We start from the raw sequence: 16,198 nt of genomic DNA, 5'->3' as shown, positions 1-16,198 counted from the left end.
TAAAAATGTAACAGAAACAAGGGCAGGTAAGTTCTTCATTTAAACGGAGCTAGTCAAGGTCAACTCTATATCCCCACCTGGGTGTGTGCCTTGTCTCCACTAGGATTTTACAGCAAGATAGTTACCTAAGTGTAAAAAACCACCATTTTTTGCAGTGAAGACACAGCCCTGGTAAAGACAGCACTACTGTGAGCTTAAGTCAAACAGTGATTCAAATACAGGACAGGAGCAGAGACTGAAATTTGAATACCTAAATTCAGAAATACACAGGAAAAAACCATGGCTATCAGAATACATGCAATTATAAAAATCTCCATCACTACCCCAACACTACCACCACCAATACTAATTATTCCCTTCTAACTTTCAGGGTTCTGTTTTTCTCCAAAAAGTTGTAACAAGTTTCTAGCAGTGAAAAAAATCTACCCAGAAAAGTCATCAACGTACCACCAGAAGGACACACACATCCATTTTTTGTACACCCAATTATTGGGCTAATTCTCCTATCATTTACACTGTTTTTACACCACTGTAACCAAACTGATCAATGGAGTTACTCCTGATTTACAAGTGTGGGAATCAGGCTCACTGACTTCACCAGGAGTCACTGCAGCACTTACACATGAATATCAGGCATTAGACGTTTCCAAGCACAAAATAAACTTCAATTTATTACCCCAAGAATGAGGAGACACAAAGCACAGTGCAAGACATGGGACGAGTGACTATGCAATCACTGTGACAGGGAAGAAAGTAAACCAAACATTTTCTACGCTAGTATTCCAAATATGAGGAAGATCTAGAAACCTGTTTCTTCAGATTACCAAATATAATAAAATACTTTCCATTAAAAAGTGGTGAGGACAAACCTGTGTATAACTTCAGGAACTGGAAAGGGAGGGTAGAGATAGCATCATGCTATGTAACAACCTTCTACCAAACTAGGAAAAATGAAAAGGACAAATGATCATGAGGGATATGACCACAAACACCTGTGAAACGATATAATGGGGAGACAATGAATCTATGATTTCTGCCTCTGAAAAAGACCTGAATATATTTATTTATTTATTATTTTATTTAAGAGTTTACATTTTTGTAGTCAATTTTCACTTAGTTTGTCGTGCCTATCATTGACTTGAACTGAGTATACAGTAGAGGAAATCCTAAATTTGTCCTGGTCCAAGGATAAAACTTTTACATAGCGATCCATGATGTTCATCTACAAAGTGCACATTTTTCTTCTCCTTACATTGTCCATCCTGGCACGTGTAGTTCTAACTTACCATCAGAAAGCGTCATGACAGTAAGATCTTCAGTGGATACCCCAGGGCCATAGCGGTTATAAGCCAGGAATCGTAAGGTGTATTCCGTGAATTTTTTCAGCCCCTCCAGTTTGTATGATAGTCCATCAACCTCTATATTCTGGGCACATAAAAATGATAATTGTTACTAAGGGGAAACGTTAAAGAAGATATGACAGTAATGCTGAGGGATGAACTGATTACACAGTAGAGCTTTTCTATGTCTAAGAGGTAATGCTAAATCCTTATTTAAGTTGCTGTAAAAGGTAATTTGTAACATAGCATTGCTTGTTACAGCTCAGTTCTCAATAGATTATGATATTAAACTGCCACAGTTCAAGATATAGCTGACTCTGGTGCTTATACCTTTGGTTTAGTTATTTAAAGCACAGTAGAAAGTTTCCTTGCTTAAATCAATCACTCCTTCTCCCATAAGAAAGTGATAGGGAAAGGAAGAAGGGAAGAGAAGGGAGAAAATAAGGACTAGGAGTCATGGAGGAATTCCAGGAAAAAAAGGAGAGAGTGAAATAAAGAAAGACAAGAGAAGAGAGAGAAGATTTTGGGGGGGTGAAGAAGCCAGATAAATCTACCCTGGGATTTATGATGCCTGTGACTGTTACAGGCTACTAATTAATTAAACTGGCTCAGATGGAGAAAAAGGGAGTCCCTATTTTACTACCCTGTCCTCTTCTAAATCTCTATTATTATTATTTTTAAGTCACATTTCATTCACATAGCATCTTTCAATGACCTCTACAGGATCACTATGCCACCTTAACTTTACATCAGCTACTGATGTACTATGTTAACAGTCTGAACTGTTTAAACTGTTTATTTGCTAGAGTGCAGGATCCTTGGAGCAGAGACCATGATCTTATATGTTTCCACATAAAAACACACAGTCATTGCGGAACACCAATAATAATGATGATGCAAATTCCCTTTGTTTATATCTCTCATTTATGAGAAATACAGATAATGCCTAGACTGGGTTTATATATTTTACACTCCTGGAATGGACCTGGCCCTGAGGAAAGGGAAATAAGGAAATAAGGGAAATGAGGAAATAAATTAGATCATATCTAATTTGTAGAACTTCCCTTAACATCAGTAGTAGTTCTGCACAAATATAACAGGGATTCTGTGTCTGAAAAATCTAAAGGACTGTTATAAGGGAAGGGCTCTTTGCTTCGTTTCTAGACTTTGGATAAGAAAGGTAAACTAAGGGCTTGTTTCTCTCCTGCTTACACCAATCGTATGCTGGTGTGAATCCATATGGCTTGATCCTGCTGCCATATTAGTAAATCATAAGACTAACGTGGATTTCAATAGGCCATCCCATTTACTGCCGTGGAGATACTCCTGTCTTGCACAGTGTAAGTGAAAGAAGAATGAGTTCCTCTATATATTAAAGTATTTTGTAATAGGCCTGTGTAATATTCAGCTAAAGTGGCATGTAAATTCTCACAGTTCAAACCTGCCAGGGGTTCTAAAGACTTGATTTTTTTCAAAAAAATCCCGTCTACTCACTGCCTTTCAATGAACATTTCCAAGGTACTTAACCTGAGGAGTAACCACTCCACTCTGTTATGCCATTGAAGCACCAAAATTTCCACTATCAACAGGTTTAAAGCTGCTGAACAGATATCCTTGATCACTTGGATTGAACACTTCTTCTCCTTCCTGTCTGATTTTGTCACGTCATCCAGCAAAAGCCTGCTCTCACAACTAACTGAAAGAAGAACATACAGCTCCATTAACTTGCTCACCTGTTCTTTTCCAGTAGCAGTCTCTGTGCAGAACAATCTGTAACCTTGGACTGGACCATTTGCATAGGCAGGGGGTTCCCAGGAAAGAAGAACTGAGGTAGGTGAGGTAGATACAGCCCGCAGGTTTTCCACTGGCCCTGGAACTTGCACTGTATGAAGAAAAATTGCCTGAATAAAAGCAGTCATTTATTGCAGCTCAGTTCCTTAATCATTTTGTTATCCTTTTGATTGCTCTGGCATATCCAGCCCCAATATGTGTCCCCAAAAGCGCACACTTCTCCTGCTGTATATGACTGTGCAGAGCTGAATGTTTTTAACATTGGAGTGAAGTGTGTTTCTCTATGAGGAAGCATTTAATAGACTTGAATGGTGTTGGGGCAAAGCACGATTAATCCATAAAGAAGCTCTGCAGAGTGATACAACATTGCATCACAATAACCTTCTAAGTACAGAGGTGGCTTTGTAAAATACTGCCCTTCGTTTAGCATGTTGTTACAAGAAGTATGAGCTATACTTGTGATTAATTCCTAGTGCATGGAAACAGAGGAGTTGCTCTCCTTTCCCTTCCCTCGCATTCCTTCACCTTTCTGCATTTCTGCTTTTTGTTTTGTTTTTTCTTAATATTCTCTGCTGATTTTTCAAATCTATCTACCTATCTATCTAATATGAGGTATAGAAAAAACAGTCCAAATCTGATCAATCCCAAGACTGGTTCAAGAAAAGGAGGAACTTTAGCAGACCCATTACTCTCTACTTATAAAAGAGCAAAACTGAAAGACACACAACCTAAAATATCAACACAAAACCCAGCTTTTCAGAGAAATACAACGTAGCCTTACCATACTTCTTGAATATCTATTCAAGCTCTGTACAGACTGGCTCAACAGCTACTTGTTTAAAAATTGATTTAATGCATCATATATTGGCTTGGCCTCCTATTACCAGTGCAACAATGGGGTTTTAGTATCACTCCTATTTACATTGTTGCTTCATGTCCCTGTATATTTACTTAACCTTAGGTATATTTTATATGCTTTCCTGTAACTATCTCTTTGGATCACAAATGCATGGTTGCTAAAAGTAATCATCATAATAAAAGTAATCTTGGGCATGCACTGAGGGCCAAACCTGGAACTATGAAACACACAAGTAATCCTATTGCCTTCTTGGATTCACAGTTTGGCACTGAACATTGCTAGTGATTTGGTAGGAAGAAATGCAGTTTAGTGTGACTGAGACATAAGTAAAAACTTTCAAACCTGGATGCCTAAAGTTAGGTCCTGAAATCCATATTTAGGCACTTAAAGAACTTTCAGGTTTGAATTTCTGGTGAAAGATAATTATATGAATTGGTAAGAAAATGTAGCACATCCCCAGTTCTGTTTAATAACAATGGTTTTGTATTTGTGCAATATCTAGCACTCCAAAGATGTTACTGGAACTCAATACTTATAAAACTAAAAGCAACAATAAAAGTGTTAAAAACTGCAACCATCTGACAAAATCTTGCAATTACTGGAGTTAGTGCAACCAGTTCTAACAACACTTTAACCTGGAACAGATTTATTTTCAGGCAAAGGAAAATCTGGGACCAAAAACACAGAAAGCTGAATTATTTTCCATTTTCAGTATGATTTCATAAAATTTGGGGTAGGAGGTGAGAGAGGAGATTTTTTTTGGCATGAACCAACCCAAAATGAAATTGCCTGTTTTCTTCACAGATTTCATGGAAAAGCCCCCCAGTGTTGCACAGCTCTATGTTTTTATGTTTTATGTTTTTCACTCTTAATTCTGATTGTCACACATTATTAATGTTATGCATTCACTGTTGACTTGAACTAGTTACCAAATAACAAAAGTGCTATACTTGGGAAACTCCCTTTACCACTAATAGCCATTCCATACATAATCATTCCTCACATGTCGGGCAATGAGAAGGAACCACTACGCAGACTAATACTTTCAAGTCTGTCTCTACAGTTCATCTGTCCCTTCTGCTGGAACCCAAGGAAGAGTAACAGATGAGAGAAAAAGGAAGAAAATTGGCAGAAAAGTCGCAGAACAAGTGGAGAACCAATTCTGAAAATGATCTAAACTCTAAAGACTGGTGTGATCAACAGTGTTTAATATATCTGAGTTGTTGTTGCATGTCTATACCTTTTTCTTGCCTGAATATGAAATGGTCTATTCATATTTTACATATAGAAAATGCCATCAGGCAAAACAAATTTGCCAGTTATTGTGCAGTTGAAAGATAGCAGCATTACAATTCCTATAAAAGGCTTTTCACAGTCAAATGAATGTTACCAGACAATTTCATAGAAGAAAGCTGTTAGGGTAAAACTAACAGGTTTGTGGCAAGTGACAGGGAAAGAACATGACACTTTCTTCTGCTAATACCTGTGTATTTGACAATATGCTAAATGCAAAGTGGAGGACATCTAAAAGACTGCCACCCGGCCCAGGGTAAAGATCATGGTTGACAATTTCATTCCTCTGGCCCAAACAGAACTCTGTAATAGGGATAAACCATGGGAGACAGAACTTTCTCAGGGGCTAGACCGAGACGTGGAGTGAACTAGTCCCTCAGGAACCAAGGCTTGTCACTCTCTACTCCAAGTGTAAGGGGCATCTCTTTGACTTCTAACAAATACATAGCAACATGTGTATTAAAAAACCCAAAACCAAACAATTCACTCGGGTGTAAACACTGCACCCTCTGGGGAGAGGAGGAAAAAACGAACAACACATGCCAGATGTCTGTCACATAGCTGAATGTACTACTGGAAGGCACTCAGATACTGTGGTGATGAGCATGGTAAGAGAACCAATACAGAATTTGTAGAAAGCTAAAAATCAGTGAAAGGCTGCCAGTGACATATACTTTTAAATGGCTTTCAATATTCACTCTAATATAGAATTAATACATTTTAAAAGGTTTTTTCCCTCCAGCTTTCCATTTCATTATATTTCAGTTTGCCTGGCAGGCCCGCTAATATGCTAAACTTCTCAACACTTTGGCATGCAGAAATTCTTTAGTCTCTGCTGATCCCTGATGACAATAATGTAGGGGGAAATAGCATTTTGTTTTGGTCCTTGTTTTCCTGTTACTTTTTTGTTTTTGTTTTTTTGTTCGTGGGAAGGCTTTAGAAGTACAGCAAGAGCCATTCAAGCAGCACAAACCACTTCTCCCAGAAAAGTCATTCTCTTTAGATCAATCAGTTTCCTGGCCAAAAAGAAACATACCCAAAGATGGGAAAGAGCAAAGATTAAGTGCTTTTTGCCCCATATGGACTGTGCATAAACTGTGAAGTCATATTTATATTTGATCATTAATACTCACATGAACAAAACATGCTAAGCCTACTTATTCCATTGAGAATTTTCCTCCTGAAGTTTGAGACACTTTTGTAAAATAAAAGCTACATTAATTGTGAAAGAATTTGATTCTACTCTCACGTATGGCAGTTTTACACCACTGCGAACCTACTCATTTCAGTGGAGTTACTCCTGATTTAGACCATGTAAATGGGAACAGAATCAAGCCTAAAGCTACAAGTGGCCAAATTCTATATCATTTTCAAGGCTGGCTTTAGAAATATGGTTCCGTTCAATATCTACATAAATGATATTGTGAACAGCATAGAGAGTACACTTATAAAGTTTGTGGACAATATCAAGCTGGGAGGGGTTGCAAGCACTTTGGAGGACAGAATTAGAATTCAAAATTGCAAATGACTGCCTAAGAAGGAGTACTGCAGAAAGGGGCCTGGGGCTTATAGTGGATCACAAACTAAATATTAGTTAATCACTGGAACAAATTACCTTGAGAGGTCATGGAATCTCTGCCATTGGAGGTTTTTAAGAACAAGTTGGACAAACATCTGTCAGAGATGGTCTAAAATACTTAATCCTGCCTCAGTGTGGGGGACTTGACTAGATAACCTACTGAGTCCCTTCCAGTCCTACATTTCTTTGATCTATAATACCTATAACTGTCTTAATTTCTCCATAACTGCTGAAGGTGCAACTGTCTCTCATTGTGCCTGAGTGGAGTTAATAGGGCCCCATTTCAGCAAAGCATTGCAGCATGTGCTTTATGGGGGGAGGGATAGCTCAGTGGTTTGAGCATTGGCCTGCTAAACCCAGGGTTGTGAGTTCAATCCTTGAGGGGTCCATTTAGAGATCTGAGGCAAAAATTGGGGATTGGTCCTGCTTTAAGCAGGGGGTTGGACTAGATGACCTCCTGAGGTCCCTTCCAACCCTGATATTCTATGATTCTATGTCCATTCCTATTCAGCCAAGCACTTAAGCACATTGTGGAACTTAAGCAGTTGCTTAAAGTTAGGCACATGCTTCTGGACTTCATTGAATAGGAATAGGCTGCTGAACTGGGGTGTGAGAATTTTAACATTGGTTTCAGTGCGCACAGGTTCAAACCTAACAAAAGCTGCCTTTTTTATTACTTCCAGCAGATTGTCCCCTCTGATGAGGTAGGTCAAGACAAAGGAAACGTAGGTCAGCATTTGAATGCATAAGGAAGGCAAAAAACATTCACAGCTGCTGAAATAGAACACTGATTTTTTTTAAACAGTCAAAACCAATGTTTTTAGATTAGAAGTCAATTTAAAAAAACTTTGTGAGCTTAATTTCAGTAGGTGTATAGAAATAAGAGGTCCAGGACCTGTTTTTCAGTGCTCTGTAAGTGCTACTGCCTACTTTGGTCATGCATAACCAGATTCATAGAATCATAGAATATCAGGGTTGGAAGGGACCTCAGGAGGTCATCTAGTCCAACCCCCTGCTCAAAGCAGGACCAATCCCCAATTAAATCATCCCAGCCAGGGCTTTGTCAAGCCTGACCTTAAAAACCTCTAAGGAAAAAGATTCTACCACCTCCCTAGGTAACGCATTCCAGTGTTTCACCACCCTCCTAGTGAAAAAGTTTTTCCTAATATCCAACCTAAACCGCCCCCACTGCAACTTGAGACCATTACTCCTTGTCCTGTCCTCTTCTACCACTGAGAATAGTCTAGAACCATCCTCTTTGGAACCACCTCTCAGGTGGTTGAAAGCAGCTATCAAATCCCCCCTCATTCTTCTCTTCTGCAGACTAAACAATCCCAGTTCCCTCAGCTTCTCCTCATAAGTCATGTGTTCCAGACCCCTAATCATTTTTGTTGCCCTTCGCTGGACTCTCTCCAATTTATCCACATCCTTCTTGTAGTGTGGGGCCCAAAACTGGACACAGTACTCCAGATGAGGCCACACCAATGTCGAATAGAGGGGAACGATCACGTCCCTCGATCTGCTGGCTATGCCCCTACTTATACATCCCAAAATGCCATTGGCCTTCTTGGCAACAAGGGCACACTGTTGACCCATATCCAGCTTCTCATCCACTGTCACCCCTAGGTCCTTTTCCGCAGAACTGCTGCCTGGCCATTCGGTCCCTAGTCTGTAGCGGTGCATTGGATTCTTCCGTCCTAAGTGCAGGACCCTGCACTTATCCTTGTTGAACCTCATCAGATTTCTTTTGGCCCAATCCTCCAATTTGTCTAGGTCCCTCTGTATCCTATCCCTACCTGCCACCATATCTACCACTCCTCCTAGTTTAGTATCATCCGCAAATTTGCTGTGAGTGCAATCCACACCATCCTCCAGATCATTTATGAAGATATTGAACAAAACCGGCCCCAGGACCGACCCTTGGGGCATTCCACTTGATACCGGCTGCCATCTAGACATGGAGCCATTGATCACTACCCGTTGAGCCCGACAATCTAGACAACTTTCTACCCACCTTATAATGCATTCATCCAGGCCATACTACTTTAACTTGCTGACAAGTATACTGTGGGAGACCATGTCAAAAGCTTTGCTAAAGTCAAGAAACAATACATCCACTGCTTTCCCTTCATCCACAGAACCAGTAATCTCATCATAAAAGGCAATTAGATTAGTCAGGCATGACCTTCCCTTGGTGAATCCATGCTGACTGTTCCTGATCACTTTCCTCTCGTGTAAGTGCTTCAGGATTGATTCCTTGAGGACTTGCTCCATGATTTTTCCAGGGACTGAGGTGAGGCTGACTGGCCTGTAGTTCCCAGGATCCTCCTTCTTCCCTTTTTTAAAGATTGGCACTACATTAGCCTTTTTCCAGTCGTCCGGGACTTCCCCCGATCGCCATGAGTTTTCAAAGATAATGGCCAATGGCTCTGCAATCACAGCCGCCAACTCCTTTAGCACTCTCGGATGCAACGCATCCGGCCCCATGGACTTGTGCACGTCCAGCTTTTCTAAATAGTCCCTACCACTTCTTTCTCCACAGAGGGCTGGCCACCTACTCCCCATGCTGTGTTGCCCAGTGCAGCAGTCTGGGAGCTGACCTTGTTTGTGAAGACAGAGGCAAAAAAAGCATTGAGCACATTAGCTTTTTCCACATCCTCTGTCACTAGGTTGCCTCCCTCATTCAGTAAGGGGCCCACACTTTCCTTGGCTTTCTTCTTGTTGCCAACATACCTGAAGAAACCTTTCTTGCTACTCTTAACATCTCCTGCTAGCTACAGCTCCAGGTGCGATTTGGCCCTCCTGATTTCATTCCTACATGCCCGAGCAACATTTTTATACTCTTCCCTGGTCATTTGTCCAATCTTCCACTTCTTGTAAGCTTCTTTTTTATGTTTAAGATCCACAAGGATTTTACTGTTAAGCCAAGCTGGTCGCCTGCCATATTTACTATTCTTTCGACACATCGGGATGGTTTGTCCCTGTAACCTCAATAGGGATTCCTTGAAATACAGCCAGCTCTCCTGGACTCCTTTCCCCCTCATGTTATTCCCCCAGGGGATCCTACCCATCAGTTCCCTGAGGGAGTCGAAGTCTGCTTTCCTGAAGTCCAGGGTCCGTATTCTGCTGCTTACCTTTCTTCCCTGTGTCAGGATCCTGAACTCGACCAACTCACGGTCACTGCCTCCCAGATTCCCATCCACTTTTGCTTCCCCTACTAATTCTTCCCGGTTTGTGAGCAGCAGGTCAAGAAAAGCTCTCCCCCTAGTTGTCTCCTCCAGCACTTGCACCAGGAAATTGTCCCTTACATTTTCCAAAAACTTCCTGGATTGTCTGTGCACCGCTGTAGTGCTCTCCCAGCAGATATCAGGGTGATTGAAGTCGCCCATGAGAACCAGGGCGTGCGATCTAGTAGCTTCTGCGAGTTGCCGGAAGAAAGCCTCATCCACCTCATCCCCCTGGTCCGGTGGTCTATAGCAGACTCCCACCACTACATCACTCTTGTTGCTCACACTTCTAAACTTAATCCAGAAACACTCAGGTTTTTCTGCAGTTTCATACGGGAGCTCTGAGCAGTCATACTGCTCCCTTACATACAGTGCTACTCCCCTACCTTTTCTGCTCTGCCTGTCCTTCCTGAACAGTTTATAACCATCCATGAAGTACTCCAGTCATGTGAGTTACCTCACCAAGTCTCTGTTATTCCAATCACGTCATAATTCCTTGCCTTCACCAGGACCTCCACTTCTCCCTGCTTGTTTCCAAGGCTTTGTGCATTTGTATATAGGCACTTGAGATAACCTGCATTCACTCCCCCCCACTCATTAAACACTATGTGTGCACATGTGTAGCCAGACTCCCAAATCCTCTCAGAGCACAATCCTTCTCACAAACCTTCTCAGTTCTTTTGCTCTGCATTCTCACACAGATCTCCTAACTGCTACCTCTTACTCAAAATTTTGTGCATAGTCCTTAGTCGTTTGTACTGTATCTGTCAAATTCTATACCACTCTTTTTCAGGGAAAGGGTCTCATCTTCTCGAATATGAACAACAAACAATAATCCTTTCCCATGCATCTAAATCCTGACCTGCATTTCCTTTGTCTCAAACAGTGTCAAGGTGCCTATTTCTATTTATTATTATTATCATTATGTATTACTCTAGCACTCAGGAGCCCCAGTCATGTTTATGATTGTTGGTTTGCTTCTGTTCTTATGCAACACACTTTAAAACATTTTTCTAGTGATTCATTCTTCCTTATGAGATGCAATGATGAAAATTTTATTTTTATTACATTTCACTTTCCCTTAAAACAGCTGATTCCTATGCTGATTCGCAATGAAAACATTTAGAATGTGACACATTTACGAAGCCACTTGCATTTATTGATAATAGAGTGCATGCTTTGATTGTGTCTTTGATTTTTTTCCCCCCTTTCCCTGTAGTTAACAGCTTTAATGATATTTCTGTAAAATCTGTTTCTGTGCTGTATGGGGAGATGTGACTTCAAAAAGCCTGCAGGCAATGTAATTATTAGCATAATGAAACCCTTACTTCCCTGCACTGTATACAGCTGAAAGATATGACAGCAGTTTGGCAAGAAATGCAAAAACTACCCTGGTCTGCCTCGGCTGCTGATCCATGGGAGTTCCGCTGGACACAGGTTTTTGAAAGTAGCTGTCACTTAAAGATATTTTCACATTTTGTTCTGCTTTGCATCGAGTTATTCTGTATTTGCTTACATGGTGTGCAAATATATTCCATAGTCAAATATATTAACCTATTGTATAATGTTTTCTTCACATTACTAGCAAAACTATGGGCCAGATCACATATCATCAGATATGCAAGCAGCAGGTCTCTTCCACCTGCAGGTCTCCCACTTTCTCTGTAGAAAGTTGGCTTTGAGGGGGGAAGTTGCCTTCCTTGCACAAACCCTCTGTCTATGGGGACGGGGACTAATTTGTATCTAGTTAGGGTCTTGGGAAAACACCTCCCCACCCACTTAACCCTACTGCAGGACATCTGATTTTTTTAAAAATGGGGAAAAGGGAGGTACAGGAGTAAGTGACTTGCTTATTGCCACTGTCAATTGCAGAACAGGACATAAAAAAGAACAGAGGACAAAGTGCACACTTCATTTACACCGCTGAAACTCCCATTGAAGTGAATGAGATTAGAATTTGGCCTTGGTCTCGACTCCAAGTCCTGCACAGTAGTCACAAAACAACAAATTATACTAACAAAATATAACACAAAACACATAGGAATACACACACACACACACACACACACCCCTCATCTCCACGGAAGGGAAGTTATAGAAAGCTCAGATCAAAGGAAAAGACAGTTTAGATGGAAGAACTTCCCTGCTATCTCCTCTACGAACGCATCCTTGATTAGAAAGATACAGTATGTCTACACAGCAAACGTGCAGCTGGCCCGGGTCTGTTGACAGGCTCACCAGAGGGGAGTGTCTCAGAGCCCAGGTTCCAACCTAAGCCTGAACATCTGCAGCCTGAGCCCAAACCAGCTGGCATGGGCGAGCCACAGGTGTTTAACTGCTGGGTAGACTTACGCACAGAGCATTGACATCTGAAGGAATCACTACCACAGCTTTTAAGCTCAAAGGTTCCGATACTGGTCTGTGGAGAGTTGATCTGGTCACATGGGGACAAATTTTCATTTACGTACCTAATTAAAGACCAGATTTTTTTTTTTTAAAAAAGGACTCAGCACCCAGCAGCTCTCCTGGTGACACTGCAGCCAGATTTTCATGCTGAGCTGTTCCAAAAAAACTGTGGGAGCTGATCTGTTGAGCATCTTGTTGGCTCTCCTCATTGTTTGCAGCTGCTAAGTTGTAGTAAGAGACAGCCTAACATATATTAAATGATGTATTAGTATTACTTTTGCACAGGAGTAATTGCTATAGTTGCCAAAGTGAAGCTACCCAATTGCAAATGGAGGGCGAGGTGGTCGATGCAATAGAGTCTGGATCCAGGAGACAAGCTCTCTCTTAAAATGAAATTATTGTTCGTGGTTCTGTCATCGACTTCCCATGTGAGCCTGGATAAGTCACATAATGTTTTTGTGATTCAGTTACCCTACAATAAAATGGGGAGAATGCTTTCTTTTGCCCACCTCTAGTCTTATCTATGTAGACTGCAAGCTTTCTGGGACAAGGACTTACTCCAAATATGTACAGCTCTGTAAGGGTGTGGGACTCACCCGTGCGGCGCCACCTGCTGGTGTCCTGGGAATTAGCTCTACTTCCAGCCTTGGAGCCAGCCTTCCAGCCTTATGCCAGGCCCCCATGTCCCTCCTGGACCCGGTGCCCCTTGTACGCAGAGGTGCTGGCCCCTAGCAGTAACCCCTCACTTGCAGGGTCTCCCTCCCTAGGGAACCCCAACCCCCTATCCCTACCTCACCTCAGTCATAGGCTACTGCTAGTCACCAGCTAGTCTCCAAGCCCTGGGGCAGACTGCAGTATAAGTCACTCATCAAAGGCAAGGTTGGGTTTGGACCTGCTGCCTCTGTCTAACCTTCGGTTGTCCCCTGCAACCCCAGTACCTGTTGGGCCTAATACTAGGCCACAGCCTGGGGCTTTCCTGGCTGGTGCACCCCCAGCTCCTCAGGCCCTTCCCCAGCCCTGCTCCAATCTAGGTACTCTACTTAGGTCCCTGCAGCCAGGTCCCTCCCTCTCAGAAGCTAGAGAGAGTCTTTTGAGCTTCAGCCCAGCAGCCCCTTTATAGGGTCATCTGAGTCTGCCATGCTGAAGCTGGCTTTTAAGCCCTTTGGGCTGGGAGCGGGTGACCACCGCGCTACAAGCTCCTAGCACAATGGGGCCTTAGTTTCAGGGTCTAGATACTTTTACAAATACACATGATTTATAGAGGGGACTGCTTTGATAATTATCATTATGGGGTTAAAGGGAGAATGGTGATCTTATAATGCCTCCATACCAAATATGCAATTCAAGCATGGGAAAGAAAACATGTCAATTTGAAGCATCAACAAGGCTCTTCTTTCACTAACAACCCACAGTTATGATAAAGTTTTATTTTAGTGGAAGTATTCAGAAGATAAGTTCATTACCACCATAGTGGATGTTGGCTGGTTTAGAGACAGCTGTATGAAGACAAATAGATTTCAGCAGAATGCCATCCAGAAATAGTTTTGGAATGATTCTGAATAAGCTGAAATTGTTGTGCTCTCATGGTAACAGATAAGATCAATTTTACTTTATAGTAATTGCTAAATCATGTCAGATTACGTCAGACCAATACTAAATTAAAAACATAGGCGTGCTACTCAAGCACTATTAAATCAAAATGATTTTTGCTGGACCTGAAGACGAAGGGAGGAAATTGACCATAATCTTTCTTAAATTGCAAAAGTACTTCACATTAAGGAGACAATTTTTTCTAAGTAAACACAGAGGTTGCAGATCTTATTTAAAAGCTCTGGATGGACTGTGTTCTCTCTTAAGCAGGTCCAGAAACTGGAGATTTTATACAAATAATGTAATGCCTCAATTTGCATGTTTGAAAAATATGCAAAATCTCAATTGCATATATATGCATGTACATACATATATATGCATGTATGTATTTAAAACACTACCGCAGCATAAATGGGAATGATTCGTCTGAGCCAAACCAGAAACTGCCATATTAAGTTCATTGGTGTTTCTGACCTCACAGAAGCCCTGGTGGGAGGAGCTCTGAGATCATTCAAGAGGAGATTCTTTCTTTCTTTCTTATATTCACCTTCCCAGTTCCCCAAAAGACTCACAGAGCCTGGTTTCAGTCCTAGCCCAGCTGGCTCAGCTCCCATAGTGAAATCCACCCTTAACATACAGGCACTCTATCCCCAATACAGCCCATAAGAACTATGCTCCGAGGTCTGCCGGGAAGTAGCAGTCTACACTTCTAGGCACTAGCCATGGAGCAACCTAGCTGAGACCACAGACTAGAGATCAAATCCTGGCCCTACTGGAGTCAATACTCCCTGGGGCCAGGATTTTACGCACAAAGTGTTTGTGGGTAGAGTCTCACCCTCACTTACTGTTTACATCTAATTTCCCCAAGAGATTCAGACTCTCAGTTGGGAGGCCATGAGAGAAAGAGTATGCACAAACCTGTGCAGGTTCCTGCACACAGTTAACTTTGTCTCCTGGGTTTGGGCTGAGGAGGTGAGAAACAAATGGAGCATATCTGGCCCCGCTTCCCCATCCTGTCCATTCACATAGGATCCAGAACTTCATGGAAACCTTGTGGAAACCAATGTGAACTCTTCCATTGGATTCGGTGTGGAAATGAACAACATGCCATGGAAACAGCTTTTCCCTCTTGTGGGCATCTGGATCCATGATTTTTGGCTGCCCTCTGCTTGTGGAAGCAGAGAGAAGTATGGGGCCCTGTACTATTACAACAATACACAAAAATACCAATAATCTTAGCATTTTCTAATGTCCTAGGAATGGGATAAAAAGCATGTAACAAAGGGGACTACACATTTCCATTGAAAAGGTAATACCGGACACATACATTATCTTTTATAAGCAAAATGGCATGTCATGTAGAGTGCAAATAACCTGTATTGACGAGAGGAAAAAATGAACTAAAATCAATAGAAAAAAGCTATTTACTTCAGTCTTATTGGAATTCCCTCTGAAATTACTATAATTGACCCTGATACAGTCCATTCAACCAGCAAGAGACAGATTTCCACACTGGGAAGTTTATGTGTACACTGATATCAGCCATAGCTAGACAGGCCCCATCAAAATGGTGTAAAGAGAGAATTATCCATTTCAATTATCACGGCAATGCAGCATCAAAGAACTGGGCAACAAGGGGAATAAAGGCTCATGCCAAGCCAGTGATTTATAACAAGGAGCAGGAACAGATGCATCCATTTTGTTTTCAGCATCTTGTGTAGACTAACTTCAATGTAGCATGAGGAAGTCTAGAGTAATTGTTCTCATTGCTACTGTTATAATTATTGATGCTTTTGTGGTAACTGATGCTGATATTATACTTAGATAACAGTCACCCTGGAAAAGGACATCACAAGAGACACTCCAGCTCATTCAAGTTCAAGGCCATTTTTATACCTAACAAAATATAAACTATTTTAAATAAATTCTGCAATAAATGTAAAAAATGACCTTTGTGCTCAGAATAGAATCTCTTTCTACTGTAGCGACAACCTCGCTAATCAGGAGCAATCCAATTAAATACCTGTGTGTCTTAAACTGTCACTGATTTAGAGGGCACTTAATAAAGTACTATCAATTCTACCCTAAGTGTGAAGCCAGGGAAATCTCTTTA

At 41.4% G+C, this 16,198-nt stretch overlaps 1 protein-coding gene across 2 annotated transcripts in view; it reads right to left on the bottom strand.

Moving 5' to 3' along the window:
* The window catches only part of DCC (DCC netrin 1 receptor), a 928,337-nt gene that overhangs the window by 248,169 nt on the left and 663,970 nt on the right, over positions 1-16,198 (bottom strand). For both annotated transcript variants that reach the window (XM_037902678.2, XM_043547198.1), the window contains exons 10-11: positions 3,074-3,222; positions 1,287-1,425 (exon numbers count right to left, since the gene is read on the bottom strand). In XM_037902678.2, coding sequence (XP_037758606.1) covers positions 1,287-1,425; positions 3,074-3,222 — 288 coding nt within the window. The remainder of the gene's footprint in view (positions 1-1,286; positions 1,426-3,073; positions 3,223-16,198) is intronic.

This window comes from Chelonia mydas, chromosome 5 (assembly GCF_015237465.2).
Source record: "Chelonia mydas isolate rCheMyd1 chromosome 5, rCheMyd1.pri.v2, whole genome shotgun sequence".
Lineage (NCBI taxonomy): Eukaryota > Metazoa > Chordata > Testudines > Cheloniidae > Chelonia > Chelonia mydas.
This window is presented reverse-complemented; position numbering and strand designations above follow the sequence as displayed.